Source organism: Diadema antillarum, unplaced genomic scaffold (genome assembly GCF_040938485.1).
Source record: "Diadema antillarum isolate AM-2024a unplaced genomic scaffold, OU_Dant_1.0 scf00000197, whole genome shotgun sequence".
NCBI lineage: Eukaryota > Metazoa > Echinodermata > Echinoidea > Diadematoida > Diadematidae > Diadema > Diadema antillarum.
The window spans coordinates 2,641,175-2,656,311 of NW_027271086.1; the positions used below are offsets into that span (position 1 = coordinate 2,641,175).

General features: G+C 38.3%; 1 protein-coding gene across 1 annotated transcript in view; it reads right to left on the reverse strand.

Moving 5' to 3' along the window:
• Positions 1-15,137, reverse strand: part of LOC139723654 (dual specificity testis-specific protein kinase 2-like) — a 101,222-nt gene that overhangs the window by 61,095 nt on the left and 24,990 nt on the right. The window contains exon 4 of the mRNA XM_071634879.1: positions 8,460-8,508. Within this exon, the coding sequence (XP_071490980.1) occupies positions 8,460-8,508 (49 nt within the window). The remainder of the gene's footprint in view (positions 1-8,459; positions 8,509-15,137) is intronic.

Consider the following 15,137-nt stretch of genomic DNA (forward strand, 5'->3'; position numbering starts at 1 on the left):
TAATGTACCATTTACTCTCAAATATATCAACATTAAAGAGAAAGCAAGAAAAATATTACAAAGAGTGTTTCACATACATGTACTGAGAGTGCATAATTTGAAACACAAGTGTAATGATGCATCACCAGAACCATGATTCAAATTTAATAGGCACCTTTGCCGTGTTAAAACTGGAAACGCACAAGATGATTCAAATCATAATTCCTATTGTCATTCAAATGACAGTCAATTATGATTTGCCAGAATTGGGGAATGAAACAGTCGTATGCAGACTGACTTCCAAATTGCGTTTTTGGGGGCGGAATCTTTGGTGGCCTTTTAAACCACTTTCACAGAAAAACCATGCTCTTTAAATGGTAGCACTGCAGTCACAGCACAGGAGCCCTACTCACTGCTCACAAGTGATTGATGAAAATTCGGTAAGAGGCCACACCTCCCCTCCTTTTTTAAATAAATTTTTCAAAAAGAGCATAATCCACGAAGCCTCCCTGGGTAGTGTCTACAGACAATTCATAACTAGAATTGTAATTGCAATCGTAACTGTAATTCAGCATCTCGACTAACATTACTCTTAACAGCAAGCAAAGTTTTCTTCGGTGAAACTACATTTCCCTATACGGAGAGGGAATATCTACATTTCACTAAAACTTTAACAACTGAGGGTAACTGACAAAGAACTACAAACCGTGTATCAATGAGAGCTAAACACGGACAAGGTTTTGATGCTCTTCACAGTAATGTATTTTTGTGAACTCATGCCTCTAATTCTGCACTTGAACCAATTATGTTCCACGGTGCACATGGCGACCTCCAGTGAACAGAAAATATGGTTGCATGATACCATGGACAAAGAATCTACGCATAATTACTTCCGCCTAGGGAGGAGGTTATGTTTTCGTTACCATTGGTTTGTTTGTTCATTTGTTTGTTTGTGTGTTTGTTTGTTAGTTTGTTTGTTTGTTTGTTTGTTTGTCCGTGTGCAAAAATAACTCAAAAAGTAGTTAATGGATTTGGATGAAACTTGCAGGAAAGGTTTAGAATGATACAAGTAAGAAACTATTAACTTTTGGTAGTGATCTGATAATTTTTAAGGAATTTATGAAGGATTTTTGATATTTTGGCGGGTAGGGTCAATGAACTTGGGAGTTCAGACTGCGTGTATTTGAGGTTTGCATGCGCGCACTAAAGTGCTTGCTCTAGTTTCTGCTAGGGCGAGGCACGCCGTGCAGCTGAGGGTTTATGATGTAACAAAGGCGTCTATATTGGGAAATCGGGCGAATTTTCAGGATGTAATATTATACTGTACATATGGGTGGAAATCACTGATCTCTATGGAAGAGGTCAAAGAGCTTTTCCCCAGTGGTGGAGAGGAGAAAATCTCTTCGGGAAGACATCGGTGGAAATAAGCTGCTTGGCGGAGGTCTGCGCTCTCAGAGTGCTTTTCTAGTTACCTCCGCCAAGGGAGGAGGTTATGTTTTCATTACCGTTGGTTTGTTCATTTGTTCGTTCGTTCGTTCATTCGTTTGTCCGTGTGCAAAATAACTCAAAAAGTAGTGAACGGATTTGGATGAAACTTGCAGGAAAGGTTTAGAATGATACAAGTAAGAAACGATTAACTTGTGGTAGTGATCCGATAATTTTTTAGGAATTTATGAAGGATTTTTGATATTTTGGCAGGTAGGGTCAATGAACTTGGGAGTTCAGGCTGCGCGTATTTGAGGTTTGCATGCGCGCACTAAAGTGCGTGCTCTAGTTTCTGCTAGGGCGAGGCGCGCTGTGCAGCTGAGGGTTTATGACGTAACAAAGGCTTCTATATTGCGAAAGCGGGAGACTTTCAGCACACTATTATAAACACTTTCAGCATGACGTATAAGTAGGCCCTACATGTACGTATGGGTGGAAATCACTGATATTTCTATGGAAGAACAAGATCAGTGATGGAAATGAGCTGCATGCTTGGCGGAGGTCTGCGCTCTCAGAGTGCTTCTCTAGTTTGAATCTGATTTCATGCTTCATATAAAAAAAGCGTCTCCAGAAAATTTGATATTACCAGCGTAATTGGGAATGCACAACTGCACCATACACAAAGAAAGACTGTGTGCAGGATTAGTCCAGGTACGCTACACCCACAACCCCAAGTCCTATGGAAATCAGATTGCCATAAATGAGATTTTATACACTCATACACACATGTTACATGTACAACCATAAGTGGTTGGATTTGCGTAGGTTACGCAAAGTTGGCGAGACATCTAAAGAAGAATGCAGTACTTGCTGCATGCGTGTTTGCTCTAATTGTTCAAGTGTAGCGCTCAGAGAGACATGCTATGATCACTGCCCTGGATACATGGAAGAAGATCTACACACAAAGATCGACGGTCTATATACTCTAGGCAAGTTGGAAAAAAAAAAACAATATATACTGTCGACAACCAGGAGAATAGCACTCGCTGAAAAAAAAAAAAGGTCAGTAAACAGAATGGAACAGTTCAATTCTTGAGCAATCCATCATGCCCTAATAAGGAAGTGCAAACAATGTGCATTACCTCCTAGGTATGTACGTATTCTTCTTCGATGTTGATAGACTCTATTCATGTAATGAATGTGTTTACTGGCAAAAAGCTTCAAGTCCATTCTTGTCATCCCATAGTTACGCCACTGCTACATGTACATGTAGCTAGGCTCATGCATTCCAATGAATACCAGTATAAGACTTTGAACATTTGATGTTTATTTTGTTGTAATATCCAATGTACGGTGTACGAAGAATTTCCATTGCAGACAATAAAGTAATCAATCAAGCAATCAATTTGTCTGTCTCTAAATGCTGGGAAAACAGTGACAAATAATGACAATGACGACAATAATGATGATGATGATAATGATAATGATGATAATGATGGCAATAATGAAATGATAATATATTAAATGAGAGTTAATACTGCACTACAAGTTTCATTTCTATCTAGTTTATAATACTGGAGAGATTATCTTCGCACAACTCAAGAAATGTAAAAACCACAGAGTGCACTAATCTCCATAAATATGGTTACACGCAACAAAAAAAAAATGAGCAAAAAGGGACTTTAGGCAGATCTTCAAAGTTAAGTTTCAATGGATAAGATACAGTATAGATAGATGATACAGCTGTACTTCAAAAGAATACACAAGACTACAAATAAGCACCTCTTTTATAGAGCTTTATCAGTCAATTACATTCATCAATCTGTTCTTCTTTCACTGTTTCATTCAAATATACACTGTGAGCAAAATTGTACTGTATTAGATGATGCTCTGAGCTCATTCTGAAGATGATGCCCAGTAGTTTACTCTTGGGGGTGGAACAATGCGTCGCGATGTATGATCAATTGCATCAATGTGTTTACATGGGCCATTCTCCATGGGGGCAAAGAGGGACATTGAAATTTGTGATTTTTGCCTGCTCTATAAACACCGCAAAAAGTTGTTGTTGTTACTGTTGTTGATATTCACACCCACAGAAACAGAATCTGATGCACCTACGTGTACATATGTATAGTATGGACCATCATTAACACAGAGGTGTGTATTTGATGAAAACATCAATCTACAGTCCTGAATGAATGTGTCCTTGGATATCACACTGAGAGAAATAAATACACAAATAATTCTGTTTTGATTGAAAAGGTTATGTCAGAGTACAAGACAAGTTTATATAACAGGGTTCCTATTGTCAATCTAATTTTGCTGGAATCATCACCACACTTTAAATTTTCCTGCCCTTAAATATATATATTTTTTTTCTTTGGGCAGATTTTTCACTGAATTTCAGTTGCTACACAAAAAGAAATATTGCATTATGTTCTGCTCATTTCCTCCTTTGAATGCTAACAAACTCAAATAACTTGCATGTTTTCTAGCAAACTAAATATTTCACTCTACCATAAATTATGCCAGCGGCTGACAAGATGCCTTCCAAGTCATTAACAATTTCACACCTATATGGAGAAGCAATTTATATTTCTCCTTCACAGCTGAAAAGATCAATGGCTTGCCTTCTATGGTGTGCGGAAGTACTGCGGGGCTTCCCTTGATAAGTGGGCGGAGCCTAATCCACACAAATATTGAAAACTACAATTGTATATTCAGCTTCTGCTTTGTCATGTTTGTGTTTTTTTTTCCCCTTTTAGAATGAACACAATGCATGCACTGTATCCACATACATGTAAGTTTGACAACAATGGCATACTTGTACAAGTGAAGGGTGAGAAATGGACATGATATCGTCAGCTGAAAATGAGGAGGGCGTTATGAGCAGGGCGTTATTAGGTGCCTCGAACACTCAGCCGACTACATGTATATATGCAACTTGCAACATTAATTACGGAGCTCTGCAAGAGAGATTCTTGATTTAAATGCCGGTGGAACTGATGATTACTTCTCTACTGCATACCCAGTACATACAACATATCATGTTTGTTGTACAATGTAAATTGCCTGGCTCAACTCTCGATTTACAATTGTTTCTTTCTTTCTTTCTATTTTCTTTTTTTAACTTGGGCACAGCACTGCATACGAGTTATGAGTTCTGCTGACCTGGCAGAAAAAAATGCTCCCTCAATGAGAAAATGCAATGACAGCGGGGGGAAAAAAAGGTGAGAAGATGGCAATAATGACAAATGGCTGAAAAAAACCCATAAATACAATAAAAAATACATTGTGCACACTTCTGCTCATTACAGAATGTGATTTCAGATTTTAACGGGTACTACATATGTATATATACTGGTATATGATTTGAGGGCACATTTTCTATAAAAGCTGTAGTTTGAGCAGATTTTAATGATATCTGCAGTTTTTGCCTGCACTTCAGGGAATATTTGCTAGACAGCAACTCATGAGTTTCACTTTACAATACGCTAGGAAAAATCAATCATTATGTGCATGAAGTGCGAGTGTGTGTGTGTGTGTGTGTGTGTGTGTGTGTGTGAGTGTGTATATGTGATGAAACCTTGACATGATTCATAAGATTGCAACTAACATATATCATAGAGTATGAAAAAGTAAATGTATGTTTCACTTTTGAAAGTCGGTCATAATGTTGGTATGACTTTTCCCCCTACCTTAAACAAACAAACAAAACAAAAAAGTCAACTGGACTTTGGTGAGCCTTACTCTAGCAACTTCAGTCTGTGGGTCATAATCTTAAAGGGATATGAAACCATGTATCGGCAAACACTGTGTTTGTATTTTCAAACCACTTGAATCCTACTGTACTGCGAGTATGAAGAGTGAAAGAAAAACAGCAGACACAGAAGCATCCATACGGGACTGAACAAAATACTGGATCGGTAGCCTGGGCGTAATCTCACAATGCTTTGGATGTTACAGATACATACTTGGCAATACTCGTTCACTTTGTGTCCTATTTTTAAGAAATGAGATCATGACAACAGATGGCTATACTTCTGTACTTCTATCACCTATGAAGCAATCCTGTTGAAATAAATTGTTTGTCAGGACATCATAAAAAAAATATAGCAGACCAATCGATGGAGTACTTGACCTTTGAGGGTCAATCCAACAAATTTTGTAAGCCCAGAGCAGGGGGGGGGGGGGGGGGGGGGGGGCTATAGGGCCCTGTAGGACAAGGTTCAGTTTAAATTGACACATCATTCCACACAGACTTTAGTCTCAGCAAGGAGCTTCTTGGTCTCAGGGTGAATAAGATAAACACAATTGATAAGATGAAAATTACTGATGTAGGAAAGCCCATTGGCTTCTGAACTCTGTGTGGTTATTAAGTTTGAATGATGCAATTAGCTCATTTTGGATTGCTGAATCATGCAGTATGAATACAATTCTTGTAAAATGGTGTATCCATGGTTGTGTGCAATTCTTCAGCCACTTTTCATTCAATCGGAGTGTTTTGTAGAGTTTATACTTCCTTTGTATGATATTCTCCAGCATACATTTTATGGTGTAATTTTTCTTTCAATCAAAATGTAAATTAAGCCATTAGTACTAAAAGTTGCAAGATATATCTAAAGGGTCATCACCCCTAGGAAATGCTGTTTCATAGAATATGTCACCAGCAAAATGATTTCAATAAATGATCGAAGACAAAATAGACCCTGAAAACCCTAAGAACCATAGAGGTATACAGTATGTACAATGATAATTTCCTATTTCGTATAGATTTAAAAAAAAAAAATAAACAGGTCTGCTACATGACAAAATATTCTGAGGCACAGACATCTTCAAACTTTGTTTTCAACCTTCAAATTCTTAATGTGTGAAATTATATGCTATTGATAAAGTTTAATACCACACTGTAGTCATCAATAGAAATAGTGTAATGGCAGATGAAAAGCCAACAATCTGCTTTTCTGTCATTCCAGCTACTCTCTGAGGTACAGAAATTGTAAGAAAACTTGAAATTCAATTTGATAAAGTTCATGCATTATGTCCTAAATGTATGTGATTGCATACTTTCACATTATTATTGAAAGTGAATGAAAAGAATATTAATCTGAAAGGCCATCAAGTATTGAAAAAGAATTCTTGCATCACTGTGTTTGCTTTTTTCGTAATAATTTTAAGAACTGATGAACACTGAATATTCACGGCGAGGGGGAGGGGAGTAATAACTTAAACTCTTTCATAATCAATAGATATTAAAGGTCAAGATTTCCTCTCTTGTCCAGGAGTGACTCATATGTATACAGCCTGTACGTACAGTGTACAAATTTGTACATAATCAAGAATAGCCATCCACTGAATAGATCATATCATGATAGGGAGGTATGGGGTGTGTGTGTGTGCCAAGTACAGTATGTCGTGTATTTGCATTGTGTGAAACATTTTGTGACCGTAAACCAACAGACTGCCAACTTAACATACCATTCGCGACTGAATCGTCAATATTTTCCCTACATGCACGTGCAGCAGAACGTGCAAATGTACATGAACAAAGTACACTTTAGTTCAATCACTGCTCCTGTTCGAAAATTTTGCGGACTGCTAATCAAATACATGGGTGATCTAAGGACCTTCGACAAGCAGCTACTTGGTGTGTGCCTATGACTTCGACATCGTAACACAGATTTATGTATTGCTGATATGTTTCTCTTGCTGTTGACATACCTGGGATTCATATCACACTCTGTTGGTGAATGTATAAGTATTATTAAGCAGTTATCTCAAATAAGAATAAATAAAAGGTCATGTATGCTTGAATATCAATGTGTCTGCAGTGTGTTCAAATCCACACTATGATAATGAGGGCCATGCCAGTGAATAACATATTGACATGAAAATCTTCAATAAACAATAGGAAATACAGAAAAACTCCTGAAACGTTATACATGTACTGTAAAACCACAAATTTTAGCACAGTTCAGTTTTGCGAGAGCCAAGATTCGCGATATTAAAATGCAAGTGAAAGTTCTTGATGCTTCCCTATATGGATTGAATGCCAGTGGCAATTCGCAAAAATCTCATGCTGCGAAAACAGGCTGTTGGCTTCAATTCGTGAAAATTTCATGCCTCATATAAATTTGGCTTTGCTTCACAGCACACAACAGTCGAGAAGGCAGACTGGCTGATGCAGATTATGCAGCAGGAAATATCCGACAAGGATAGAGGAATTGATGATACATGACACTGTTGTACAATGTTGTTGTTTTTTTCTAGTTTTAAAAGTCTAGCTATTAAAGAGCAAAAAGCTCCCTCACCCTTGCAGCACCACAATCTGCTCTGATACACTACCAAGATGGATGTGCAGTAAGTTCAGTACTAAATCTACTCTGGTTTTTAAAAGGCAAAGCATAGTTCTGGTACGCCTGCAAAATTGTCAAATTTCGCTCCAAAATGTTCACGTATGCCTAAGAGATGTGTGGAATAATGCTGTAATAACAAGATATTCGTTGGGTAAAGACCAAAATGTGAAATTTAAACCAAAATGTTCGCATCTCAAAACTTACCCGATCGGGGTCAGGCTAACTCGGAAAAGGGGACAACTCGGTCTCTCTTTGACGGCGGGGCCGAGTTGTCCCTCTGGATTGTACAGTGTTGTACTATGGGAGCGCTTCGCATTTTGGCTGGTCGCAGTTATGGGCTGAGTTGATACAACGTGCACATCAACGAACCTCTTTGGCGCGCCTACAAAATTAATGTGCGTCTATGTATAGAATATGACGATCACAAACTGCGTATTAATTGTCTGAAATAGGGCCTAGTTGTCCCTGAGATCGAGTTAACCTGGATCCTTCTGGAATAAAAGTCGGCATACTGACTTTTATTTTTGATCTCAGAACACTCCGAAACGACTCATCATCCCAGCAAATCGCGTCAACCAGGTAAGTTTCTTGGTAGACTCTTTCGATATATATAGCAAGCAAATATGAAATGTTGCAACACGGGTTCTCAACCCCTTACCAAAATATGTTTTCACTTTAATTCATTAAAGGATGTATTACCTCAAGCAGCGGATGTAGATTCCCTTCATGAATGCATAGTCCCATGAGTCTGGAAAGGCAAAGAGAGGGAGAGTGGAAAAGATGAATAATACACATGTACAGAACATCAAAGCCATTAATCCTTTACAGCATAAATGATACATCATGTTCATTCGTTTGATGGGAGACTAAAAAGTTCAAACAAAAGGGGACTTTTCACCGAAAAGGAGGAGGAAGTGCGAGGAAGATGAATGAACTGCATACAATCAAAGCCACAGGGCATCAAAACATCAAATCATATTTCTATATGAAGCATTTAAGAAAATCAGAATGGATATCTTAAATTGCAGACCTTCTTAACAGCTATTTTCATCAGTTGAACATAACTTTGTTATGTAGAAATCATCTGGATTTTTTTTCTTCTCTTTGCAAAATTTCAAATTAAAAAAAAACACACATACAAATACACAATATGCATAAAATAACAATCATGTGATTTTCCTTCCTTGAATCTGAAAGTAGAAATCAGCAAGTGTCCATCTTTCAGATGATGCATAGTGACCAAAATCATTAAGAATTAATTGGACACACTCATACCATGAGGACTTAATTGTCTAGATCTCGAAATATATTGAAAAAAATTGTGATATGAGGGCCTTCTGAGTGGTAGCACACAAATGGCATGCTTCATACAGGATTTCATGGTTCATGATACATCCTGTATGTTTAACACTCTTTTCCATGAATCCATTGAATAACATATCTGAAGCCTTTGAATTCAATCAACTTATGCATTCAAGTGATCTTACACTTGTACCTCTCACAAAGTTTTTGTGCAAGTTTAAGCCAATCTCTGGCTTCTTTATTAACTGCATTCTTGCATTATTCAGTTGTTTTCAATGCTGCTTTTAATCATTCTCTTTCAAATATGCACCAACTATTTCTCAAAGAGCTGGTTCTAAAAGCATTAAATGTATTCTGAGACTGAGGTCAGTTCGGCAAGAATTTGGTACACTGAATTGAATGGCAAAATAAGAGAATCAACTGCCAAAGCAGAAAGAGAGAAAAAGTTGCTTTGGAATGGAAACAAAAGCACGAAAGCTGCAGCTCCAAACAAAATCTGGAGTGAAACACGACATTTATCAAAACAGCGTACATGGTACTATGAATCTCAGTAAGATCGAAACTATCACTCAAAAACAACTGCCTCTGTTTTTAAATAGATCTACATTCTCCTCTTAACACTCTACTTGACACGGAGAGGTCAAAAACATGAGAGGTCACGAACACAAGACACTGTCAAAATACACCTGACAGTCGTATGACATAGGTGCTTTCCCAGTGGTAACTTCGCAGTGCTGTCACTATTCTCAACAGATATCATGCCATGCCGATGATGGAATTCCAACTTGGAAAAGACAGCATGCCATACTGATGGATACTGCAGTCTCTCACCTCACAGTCAAAATCATTGGAGGAAATTGCGTGCATACGTCATACTATAATTTGCTGCAATTTGTGCTATTTCTGCATCATCTACAAATTGTAGATCTCAGACTGTTCTCTATGTAGTGATACTGTCTCAGCCCTATTCTGGGGTTAGCAGACGGTATGGGTTTCGGCAAGAACAAAATCATAACTATATCTGCAGCTCTATATGTTGTTGTGTTTTTAAGAAAGAGGAGAGAGAAGAAATGGGGCCCAGCTCTACATATCCACCACTGAAATCTAGATACTTGATACTTTCAGATAGCATGTTACATGGATCAGATTGTATTGCAGAAAAGAATCTCATCTATCAATATATCACATCTGCCTTCTGTAAACATTTATGATATATAATATATCACTATCTCTTATGACATGAGAAACATATGACTGCCTCCACATGAAATTTTGTGATTTAAAAGGAGCAGTCGTACGGAGCTGTTCTACCTGATACATTGTGAAAAATTAAAGGAAAGAAAAAAGGAGAAGAGAGACAGAGAGAAGCAAATATTCCCTTCATGATTAAATCAATATCTATCCCATTCTCCCACTTAACAGGCAATAAAGTGAGTACTACACTTTCAATAGGCTTTTTAATTCCTTTGACTGTACTTGCCCAATAATTAGTGTACGCTGCCCAAAACACAAAGAGGGTGTGTGAGTGCACAGCAAATGTTGGTGGCAACAATATGAAATGAAATCATGCAATGAGTACAAACTCACAATTTAAGCTTTGTTTGCATGCTACACCTAATTCAGGCGAAACTTGTTTTCCTTTCATTGGGAAAAATTGCAACATTACAAAATGTGATGTTTGAGCTTTCCACTTGCAAAGAAATGAAAAATCGCCTAAGTTATATAAAATTTTTTCCCAAGGTAATGCTTAAATTCATAATTGACTTGGCAGTCTGCAGCACTCAACTACAGCTACTTGTTGTATGATGCAACAGTACCAACACCACGGGAAGTCTCATGACAAATATTGCAAATATTTTTCTTTTGGCATAACTTTCTTTCCAAAACATGACAGCACATGCAAATTTTTATAAAAATAATGAACTTTGGCCTGTGATTTCTCTGCCATTATCTGCAAATTTGATGCAGCTGCCTCGCAACTTTCATCCAAACAATCTTTTCCCCTAAATGTGGCTATATTTCACTGGCAAGTGGCAATGTAAATGCTGACACTTTCTTAGCCCAAATTTTCAATAGTATGGACATAAGAGGTTGTTGCCTAGGAGACGAGGTGGTTTGGAGGAAGAAAAATAAATCCTCCAGCAATGCGGACTAGCGGAGGAAGTCAGGCTTTTGAAGCAGTGTAAATAGGAGCTTCGGTCACACCTGCCAACTGCAAGAAATTATCTGATCTCCCACGGGGACACCATTATCCCTGCGCATACATGTATCTTATTGCGGAATCCGGACAGGAAGTCGGCATCACTTTCACCGTCACATGACGTCGCCTAGCAACCATCCATCTGCTGATGAGCAGCAGGCTGGGCAATGGTAGCACATTTTTGTCCTTGTATCTTTTTTCTTTAACTTTAATATACTGTCAGTTGACATTCTGTGAGTTCTCATACCCTCATTTTATACATGTAATTTGCATGTGCATTAGTGTACAGGGATGCATTGAATACAGTTTGCATAGGACATGTTCATAATTGCTTTAAAAATTTGGATAAACAGGGACAAATCTAACACAGTTATCTAAAACAAAAGTGAAATATGAAATGTCATGATGATGAATCCCCTCTTTGCACCAGACGTACACCGTATGAGTAGACTAAAAAGTCATATTTTGAGTGCATTTTCAAAATATATTAACAGGAAAGAAGTATTGCCAACACAGATCAGAGAGCATTTCATTGAGTGTTTGGTCAGTGATTTTCACTGACAAATTTGTTCTCAGCCAATCAGATGCAAGGATTCCAGTAGCTTAAAACAGCTGTCAGTGACTTGACAAATTTCATGAAATGCTGAAATGATTCCCACGGCAACCAAGTGTGTACAGCATGCAATGCTAGCATACTGTAAAAGTGGATATTTTCGCGTGACTAATTTTTCGCGCTTTGCCGGGTAAGAAGAGTTTCGCGTGTTTTTAATTCCGCGGAATCATGACATCACGTACAAGAGCATATGGCAAGCAAAAATATTTGCATGCTTTTATTTTCGCGCTAGTTTCTGGTTGCGCGAAATGCGCGAAAATTTCCACTTACAGTAACTGATGCCTCATCCAAGCACACTCTTGGGTGAGAAAAACAACAACAACCCAAAGCAAACCACTGTCACATGCATATCAGGGGATCTCCCCTGAGATGTTGCATAATCACCATCTGCGTGACATTAGAAATTATATCCACGGATGCAACTTTAAGCTGACCAACCTCACTGAGCTGCTGAGTACATCATGGTGCATCACTTGAACAAAGATGATTTCTTTTTTTTCCAGCGTATCGTGTAGGTGGTGCACCAACATTGAGAAGCTTACCAAATAGGATGGGAAGTGGCGTTGCTGACATGGTCGATTAGTAGTAGCACTGCGCAAGTGTACCTGTACTAACAAGCCTGGGGCGCATTAGAAACCACCTAAATTGGAAACATCTACTGAGGAAGTTAAAGGATGTGTTGCCCTTGCTTGATGTTCAATTCTGAGACACAAAAGTCAATATTTGGTCAGTCAAATTGTCAAATTCACTGGTGGAGAGAAGTTTCTGCCTGAACCGATCATTCTCACTTCTCGCGAAAGTGTGTGGGAGGCTCCCTATCATTGACAAACTTCCAACACAAGAACAAAGACACTGTAACACCAAATACGTATATGTACACACTCATACAAAATGTTTTTCCAAAAAGCTTCCAGGTCAATCTCTAGTGCTTGTTGTACACTACTGTATCGTCACACATCAGCACGTTTTAATATCGCCATAAATGCTGCATACACTGCAGTATGTATTTCTTCCGGTTTTGTGGTTTAATCATTGAGTGGGGCTCTCACTCAAAAGTTCAATTTGAAAGATTAGGTATAATGTAGAAGTGTATTTTAAATTAAAACTATAAGCTAATCATCAAAGTTTAAAAATTCATGTTACTATTTGAATCTTGCAGATAAAAAAAAAAAAATGTCATGCAGGCCTAACTAGAGCCAGATACATACACTCGTTGTACCTCTCCCTGATTCACAGTAACTTTGCTTTATTTAGGGCATATCTCACCGGAGACTTTGCCACAACTGCCGCGACTGATCAGTCATTGCGACTTGTGCGATTCGAGAGATAAAACAATGGTCTGCACTCTAACAAAGAAGGAGACTCCATGACAACTTCAGAGATGTCTCCATATAAGATAATGGCCTAATTCATTTCTGCGGAAGTCATGAAGACATCGCTGCAACATCTCTGAGACGTCTCCGCAACGTGCTTGGTAAGTGACTAATGGGTCTCCGCAAAGTTGCAGAGACGTCTCGGAGACCTCATGAATAAAATTAGACTCCGTGACTTGGTCACAACTTGTAGACATCACAGAAATGTCTCTGCAACCAGCGAGAGACTGGAAAAAGACTCTTAAAAATTGAACATGTCAATTTTCTCGTGGCTTCCCAGAGACTTGGCTACATTCCAAGAGACGTTGTGGAGACATCTCCGCGACTAGCGAGAGTCAAGTCACAACCAGGTCACGAACCAGTCTCCAGCCCATTAATCTCACACAATTTCTTTTTCTCTCCGTACAACTTGAGAAGAGATTAAACACATCTAGATAAAACAAGCTTCGAACTGAATGAAGGGGGCATTACTGGTATTTGCAGCCCAACTACTGTGTGAAAACGTTATCCCTGATTCAGAACGACCCTTTTATTCATCATGAAAAATTTCAATCCGTATGTATACCCATACTTAAAGAAGAACATGTGTCAAAAGATAGAGGTCACAGATATCCATCCACACCTCATTATGCTTTTTTGACTGCTTGCTGGTAGCGCTTGGTACAAATATAGTAGCGTTCTAACAAGAAAGATCGGCTGCAATGTCTACTGTATCATCTACATTTTCCACGAAGTGCTGGTATGGAATAACACGGTCCAAATTAGCAGCAGCCTTGTGGCCTCCAAGGGTGATCAGAAAATAATCGTCACGGAACATCAGACAGCAACCTTGAAAAACAAGAGAACTGTACTACAGATTAACATTGTCCGCATATACACTTCTATGTACACTGTATAGATGCAGGTGTTTCTCCAGACATCCACTTCATTTTAAATTTCCACGAAGAGTTCTTTCTTGATAACCCCTCTGAATGTACTGTACAAGTATGCAAGAGAGCACCACACACCATGCATTTGATTTCCATCTGCCACGCACAATTAACAAGGACAATTTTTGTTGAGTATAATCAGTGTTTATCCTTTATTTTTCTGTGGGGTGCAACCAAAATTTGATGGGCAATAATTTCCAATGCCCCTCCTGCGGTATGAACTCTTGCAGCATTGGAAAATTGTAAAATGGTGAAAAAAGGGAGTATTCAACAGATACTCAACCTTCATAGGGGACATTCAATGGCCATTCAAGCCTAGAGGGCATTCAATAGCAAAAGCCCTGCTCTGTGCGATTTCAATGACATCAGTGTCTTCTCATTGCAAAAATTTCGAAATTTGGGTCGCAATCATGAGCTGACCGGTGCATGTTATGAATGGTATTACTTTTATACTAGTGTACATCTCAAGGTCAACTCAATGTATCATGGGAAGCCAGAGCATAGTAAAAGATAGCAAGGAGGGACTGCATGGTGCATTATGGAATGTAAAATCTTAGAAGTTCTTTGCAGTCACCGTTATCAACTGCACACCTAGACTTTTTGCAAGAAATCACACAAATTTGTGCAATTTGGATTGCAATCCAAATCTCATAAAACACATTATTTCTGTTGTCACACTAAAAATTTGAAAATTTGGATTGTGACAAAAAAAAATATGAGTGCAATTACAACAGCATTAATGTCAACATTTTACATCAGGAGTTTGGATGTCCAGACTATGGAATTTCTCTCAGTGATAATTATATTAAGGTAACTATTATTTCAAAATAGTTTTAAACTCAGCTCTGCAGTGTATCATGGTCCATTTTCTTGTGCCAACCTGCTGGAGGCAGTTTCTGGAACAGGTTTTACCTGTTCTGGGCTCTGTGTGAAAGTAACTCAAAGTCTAGGCTGGAAAAC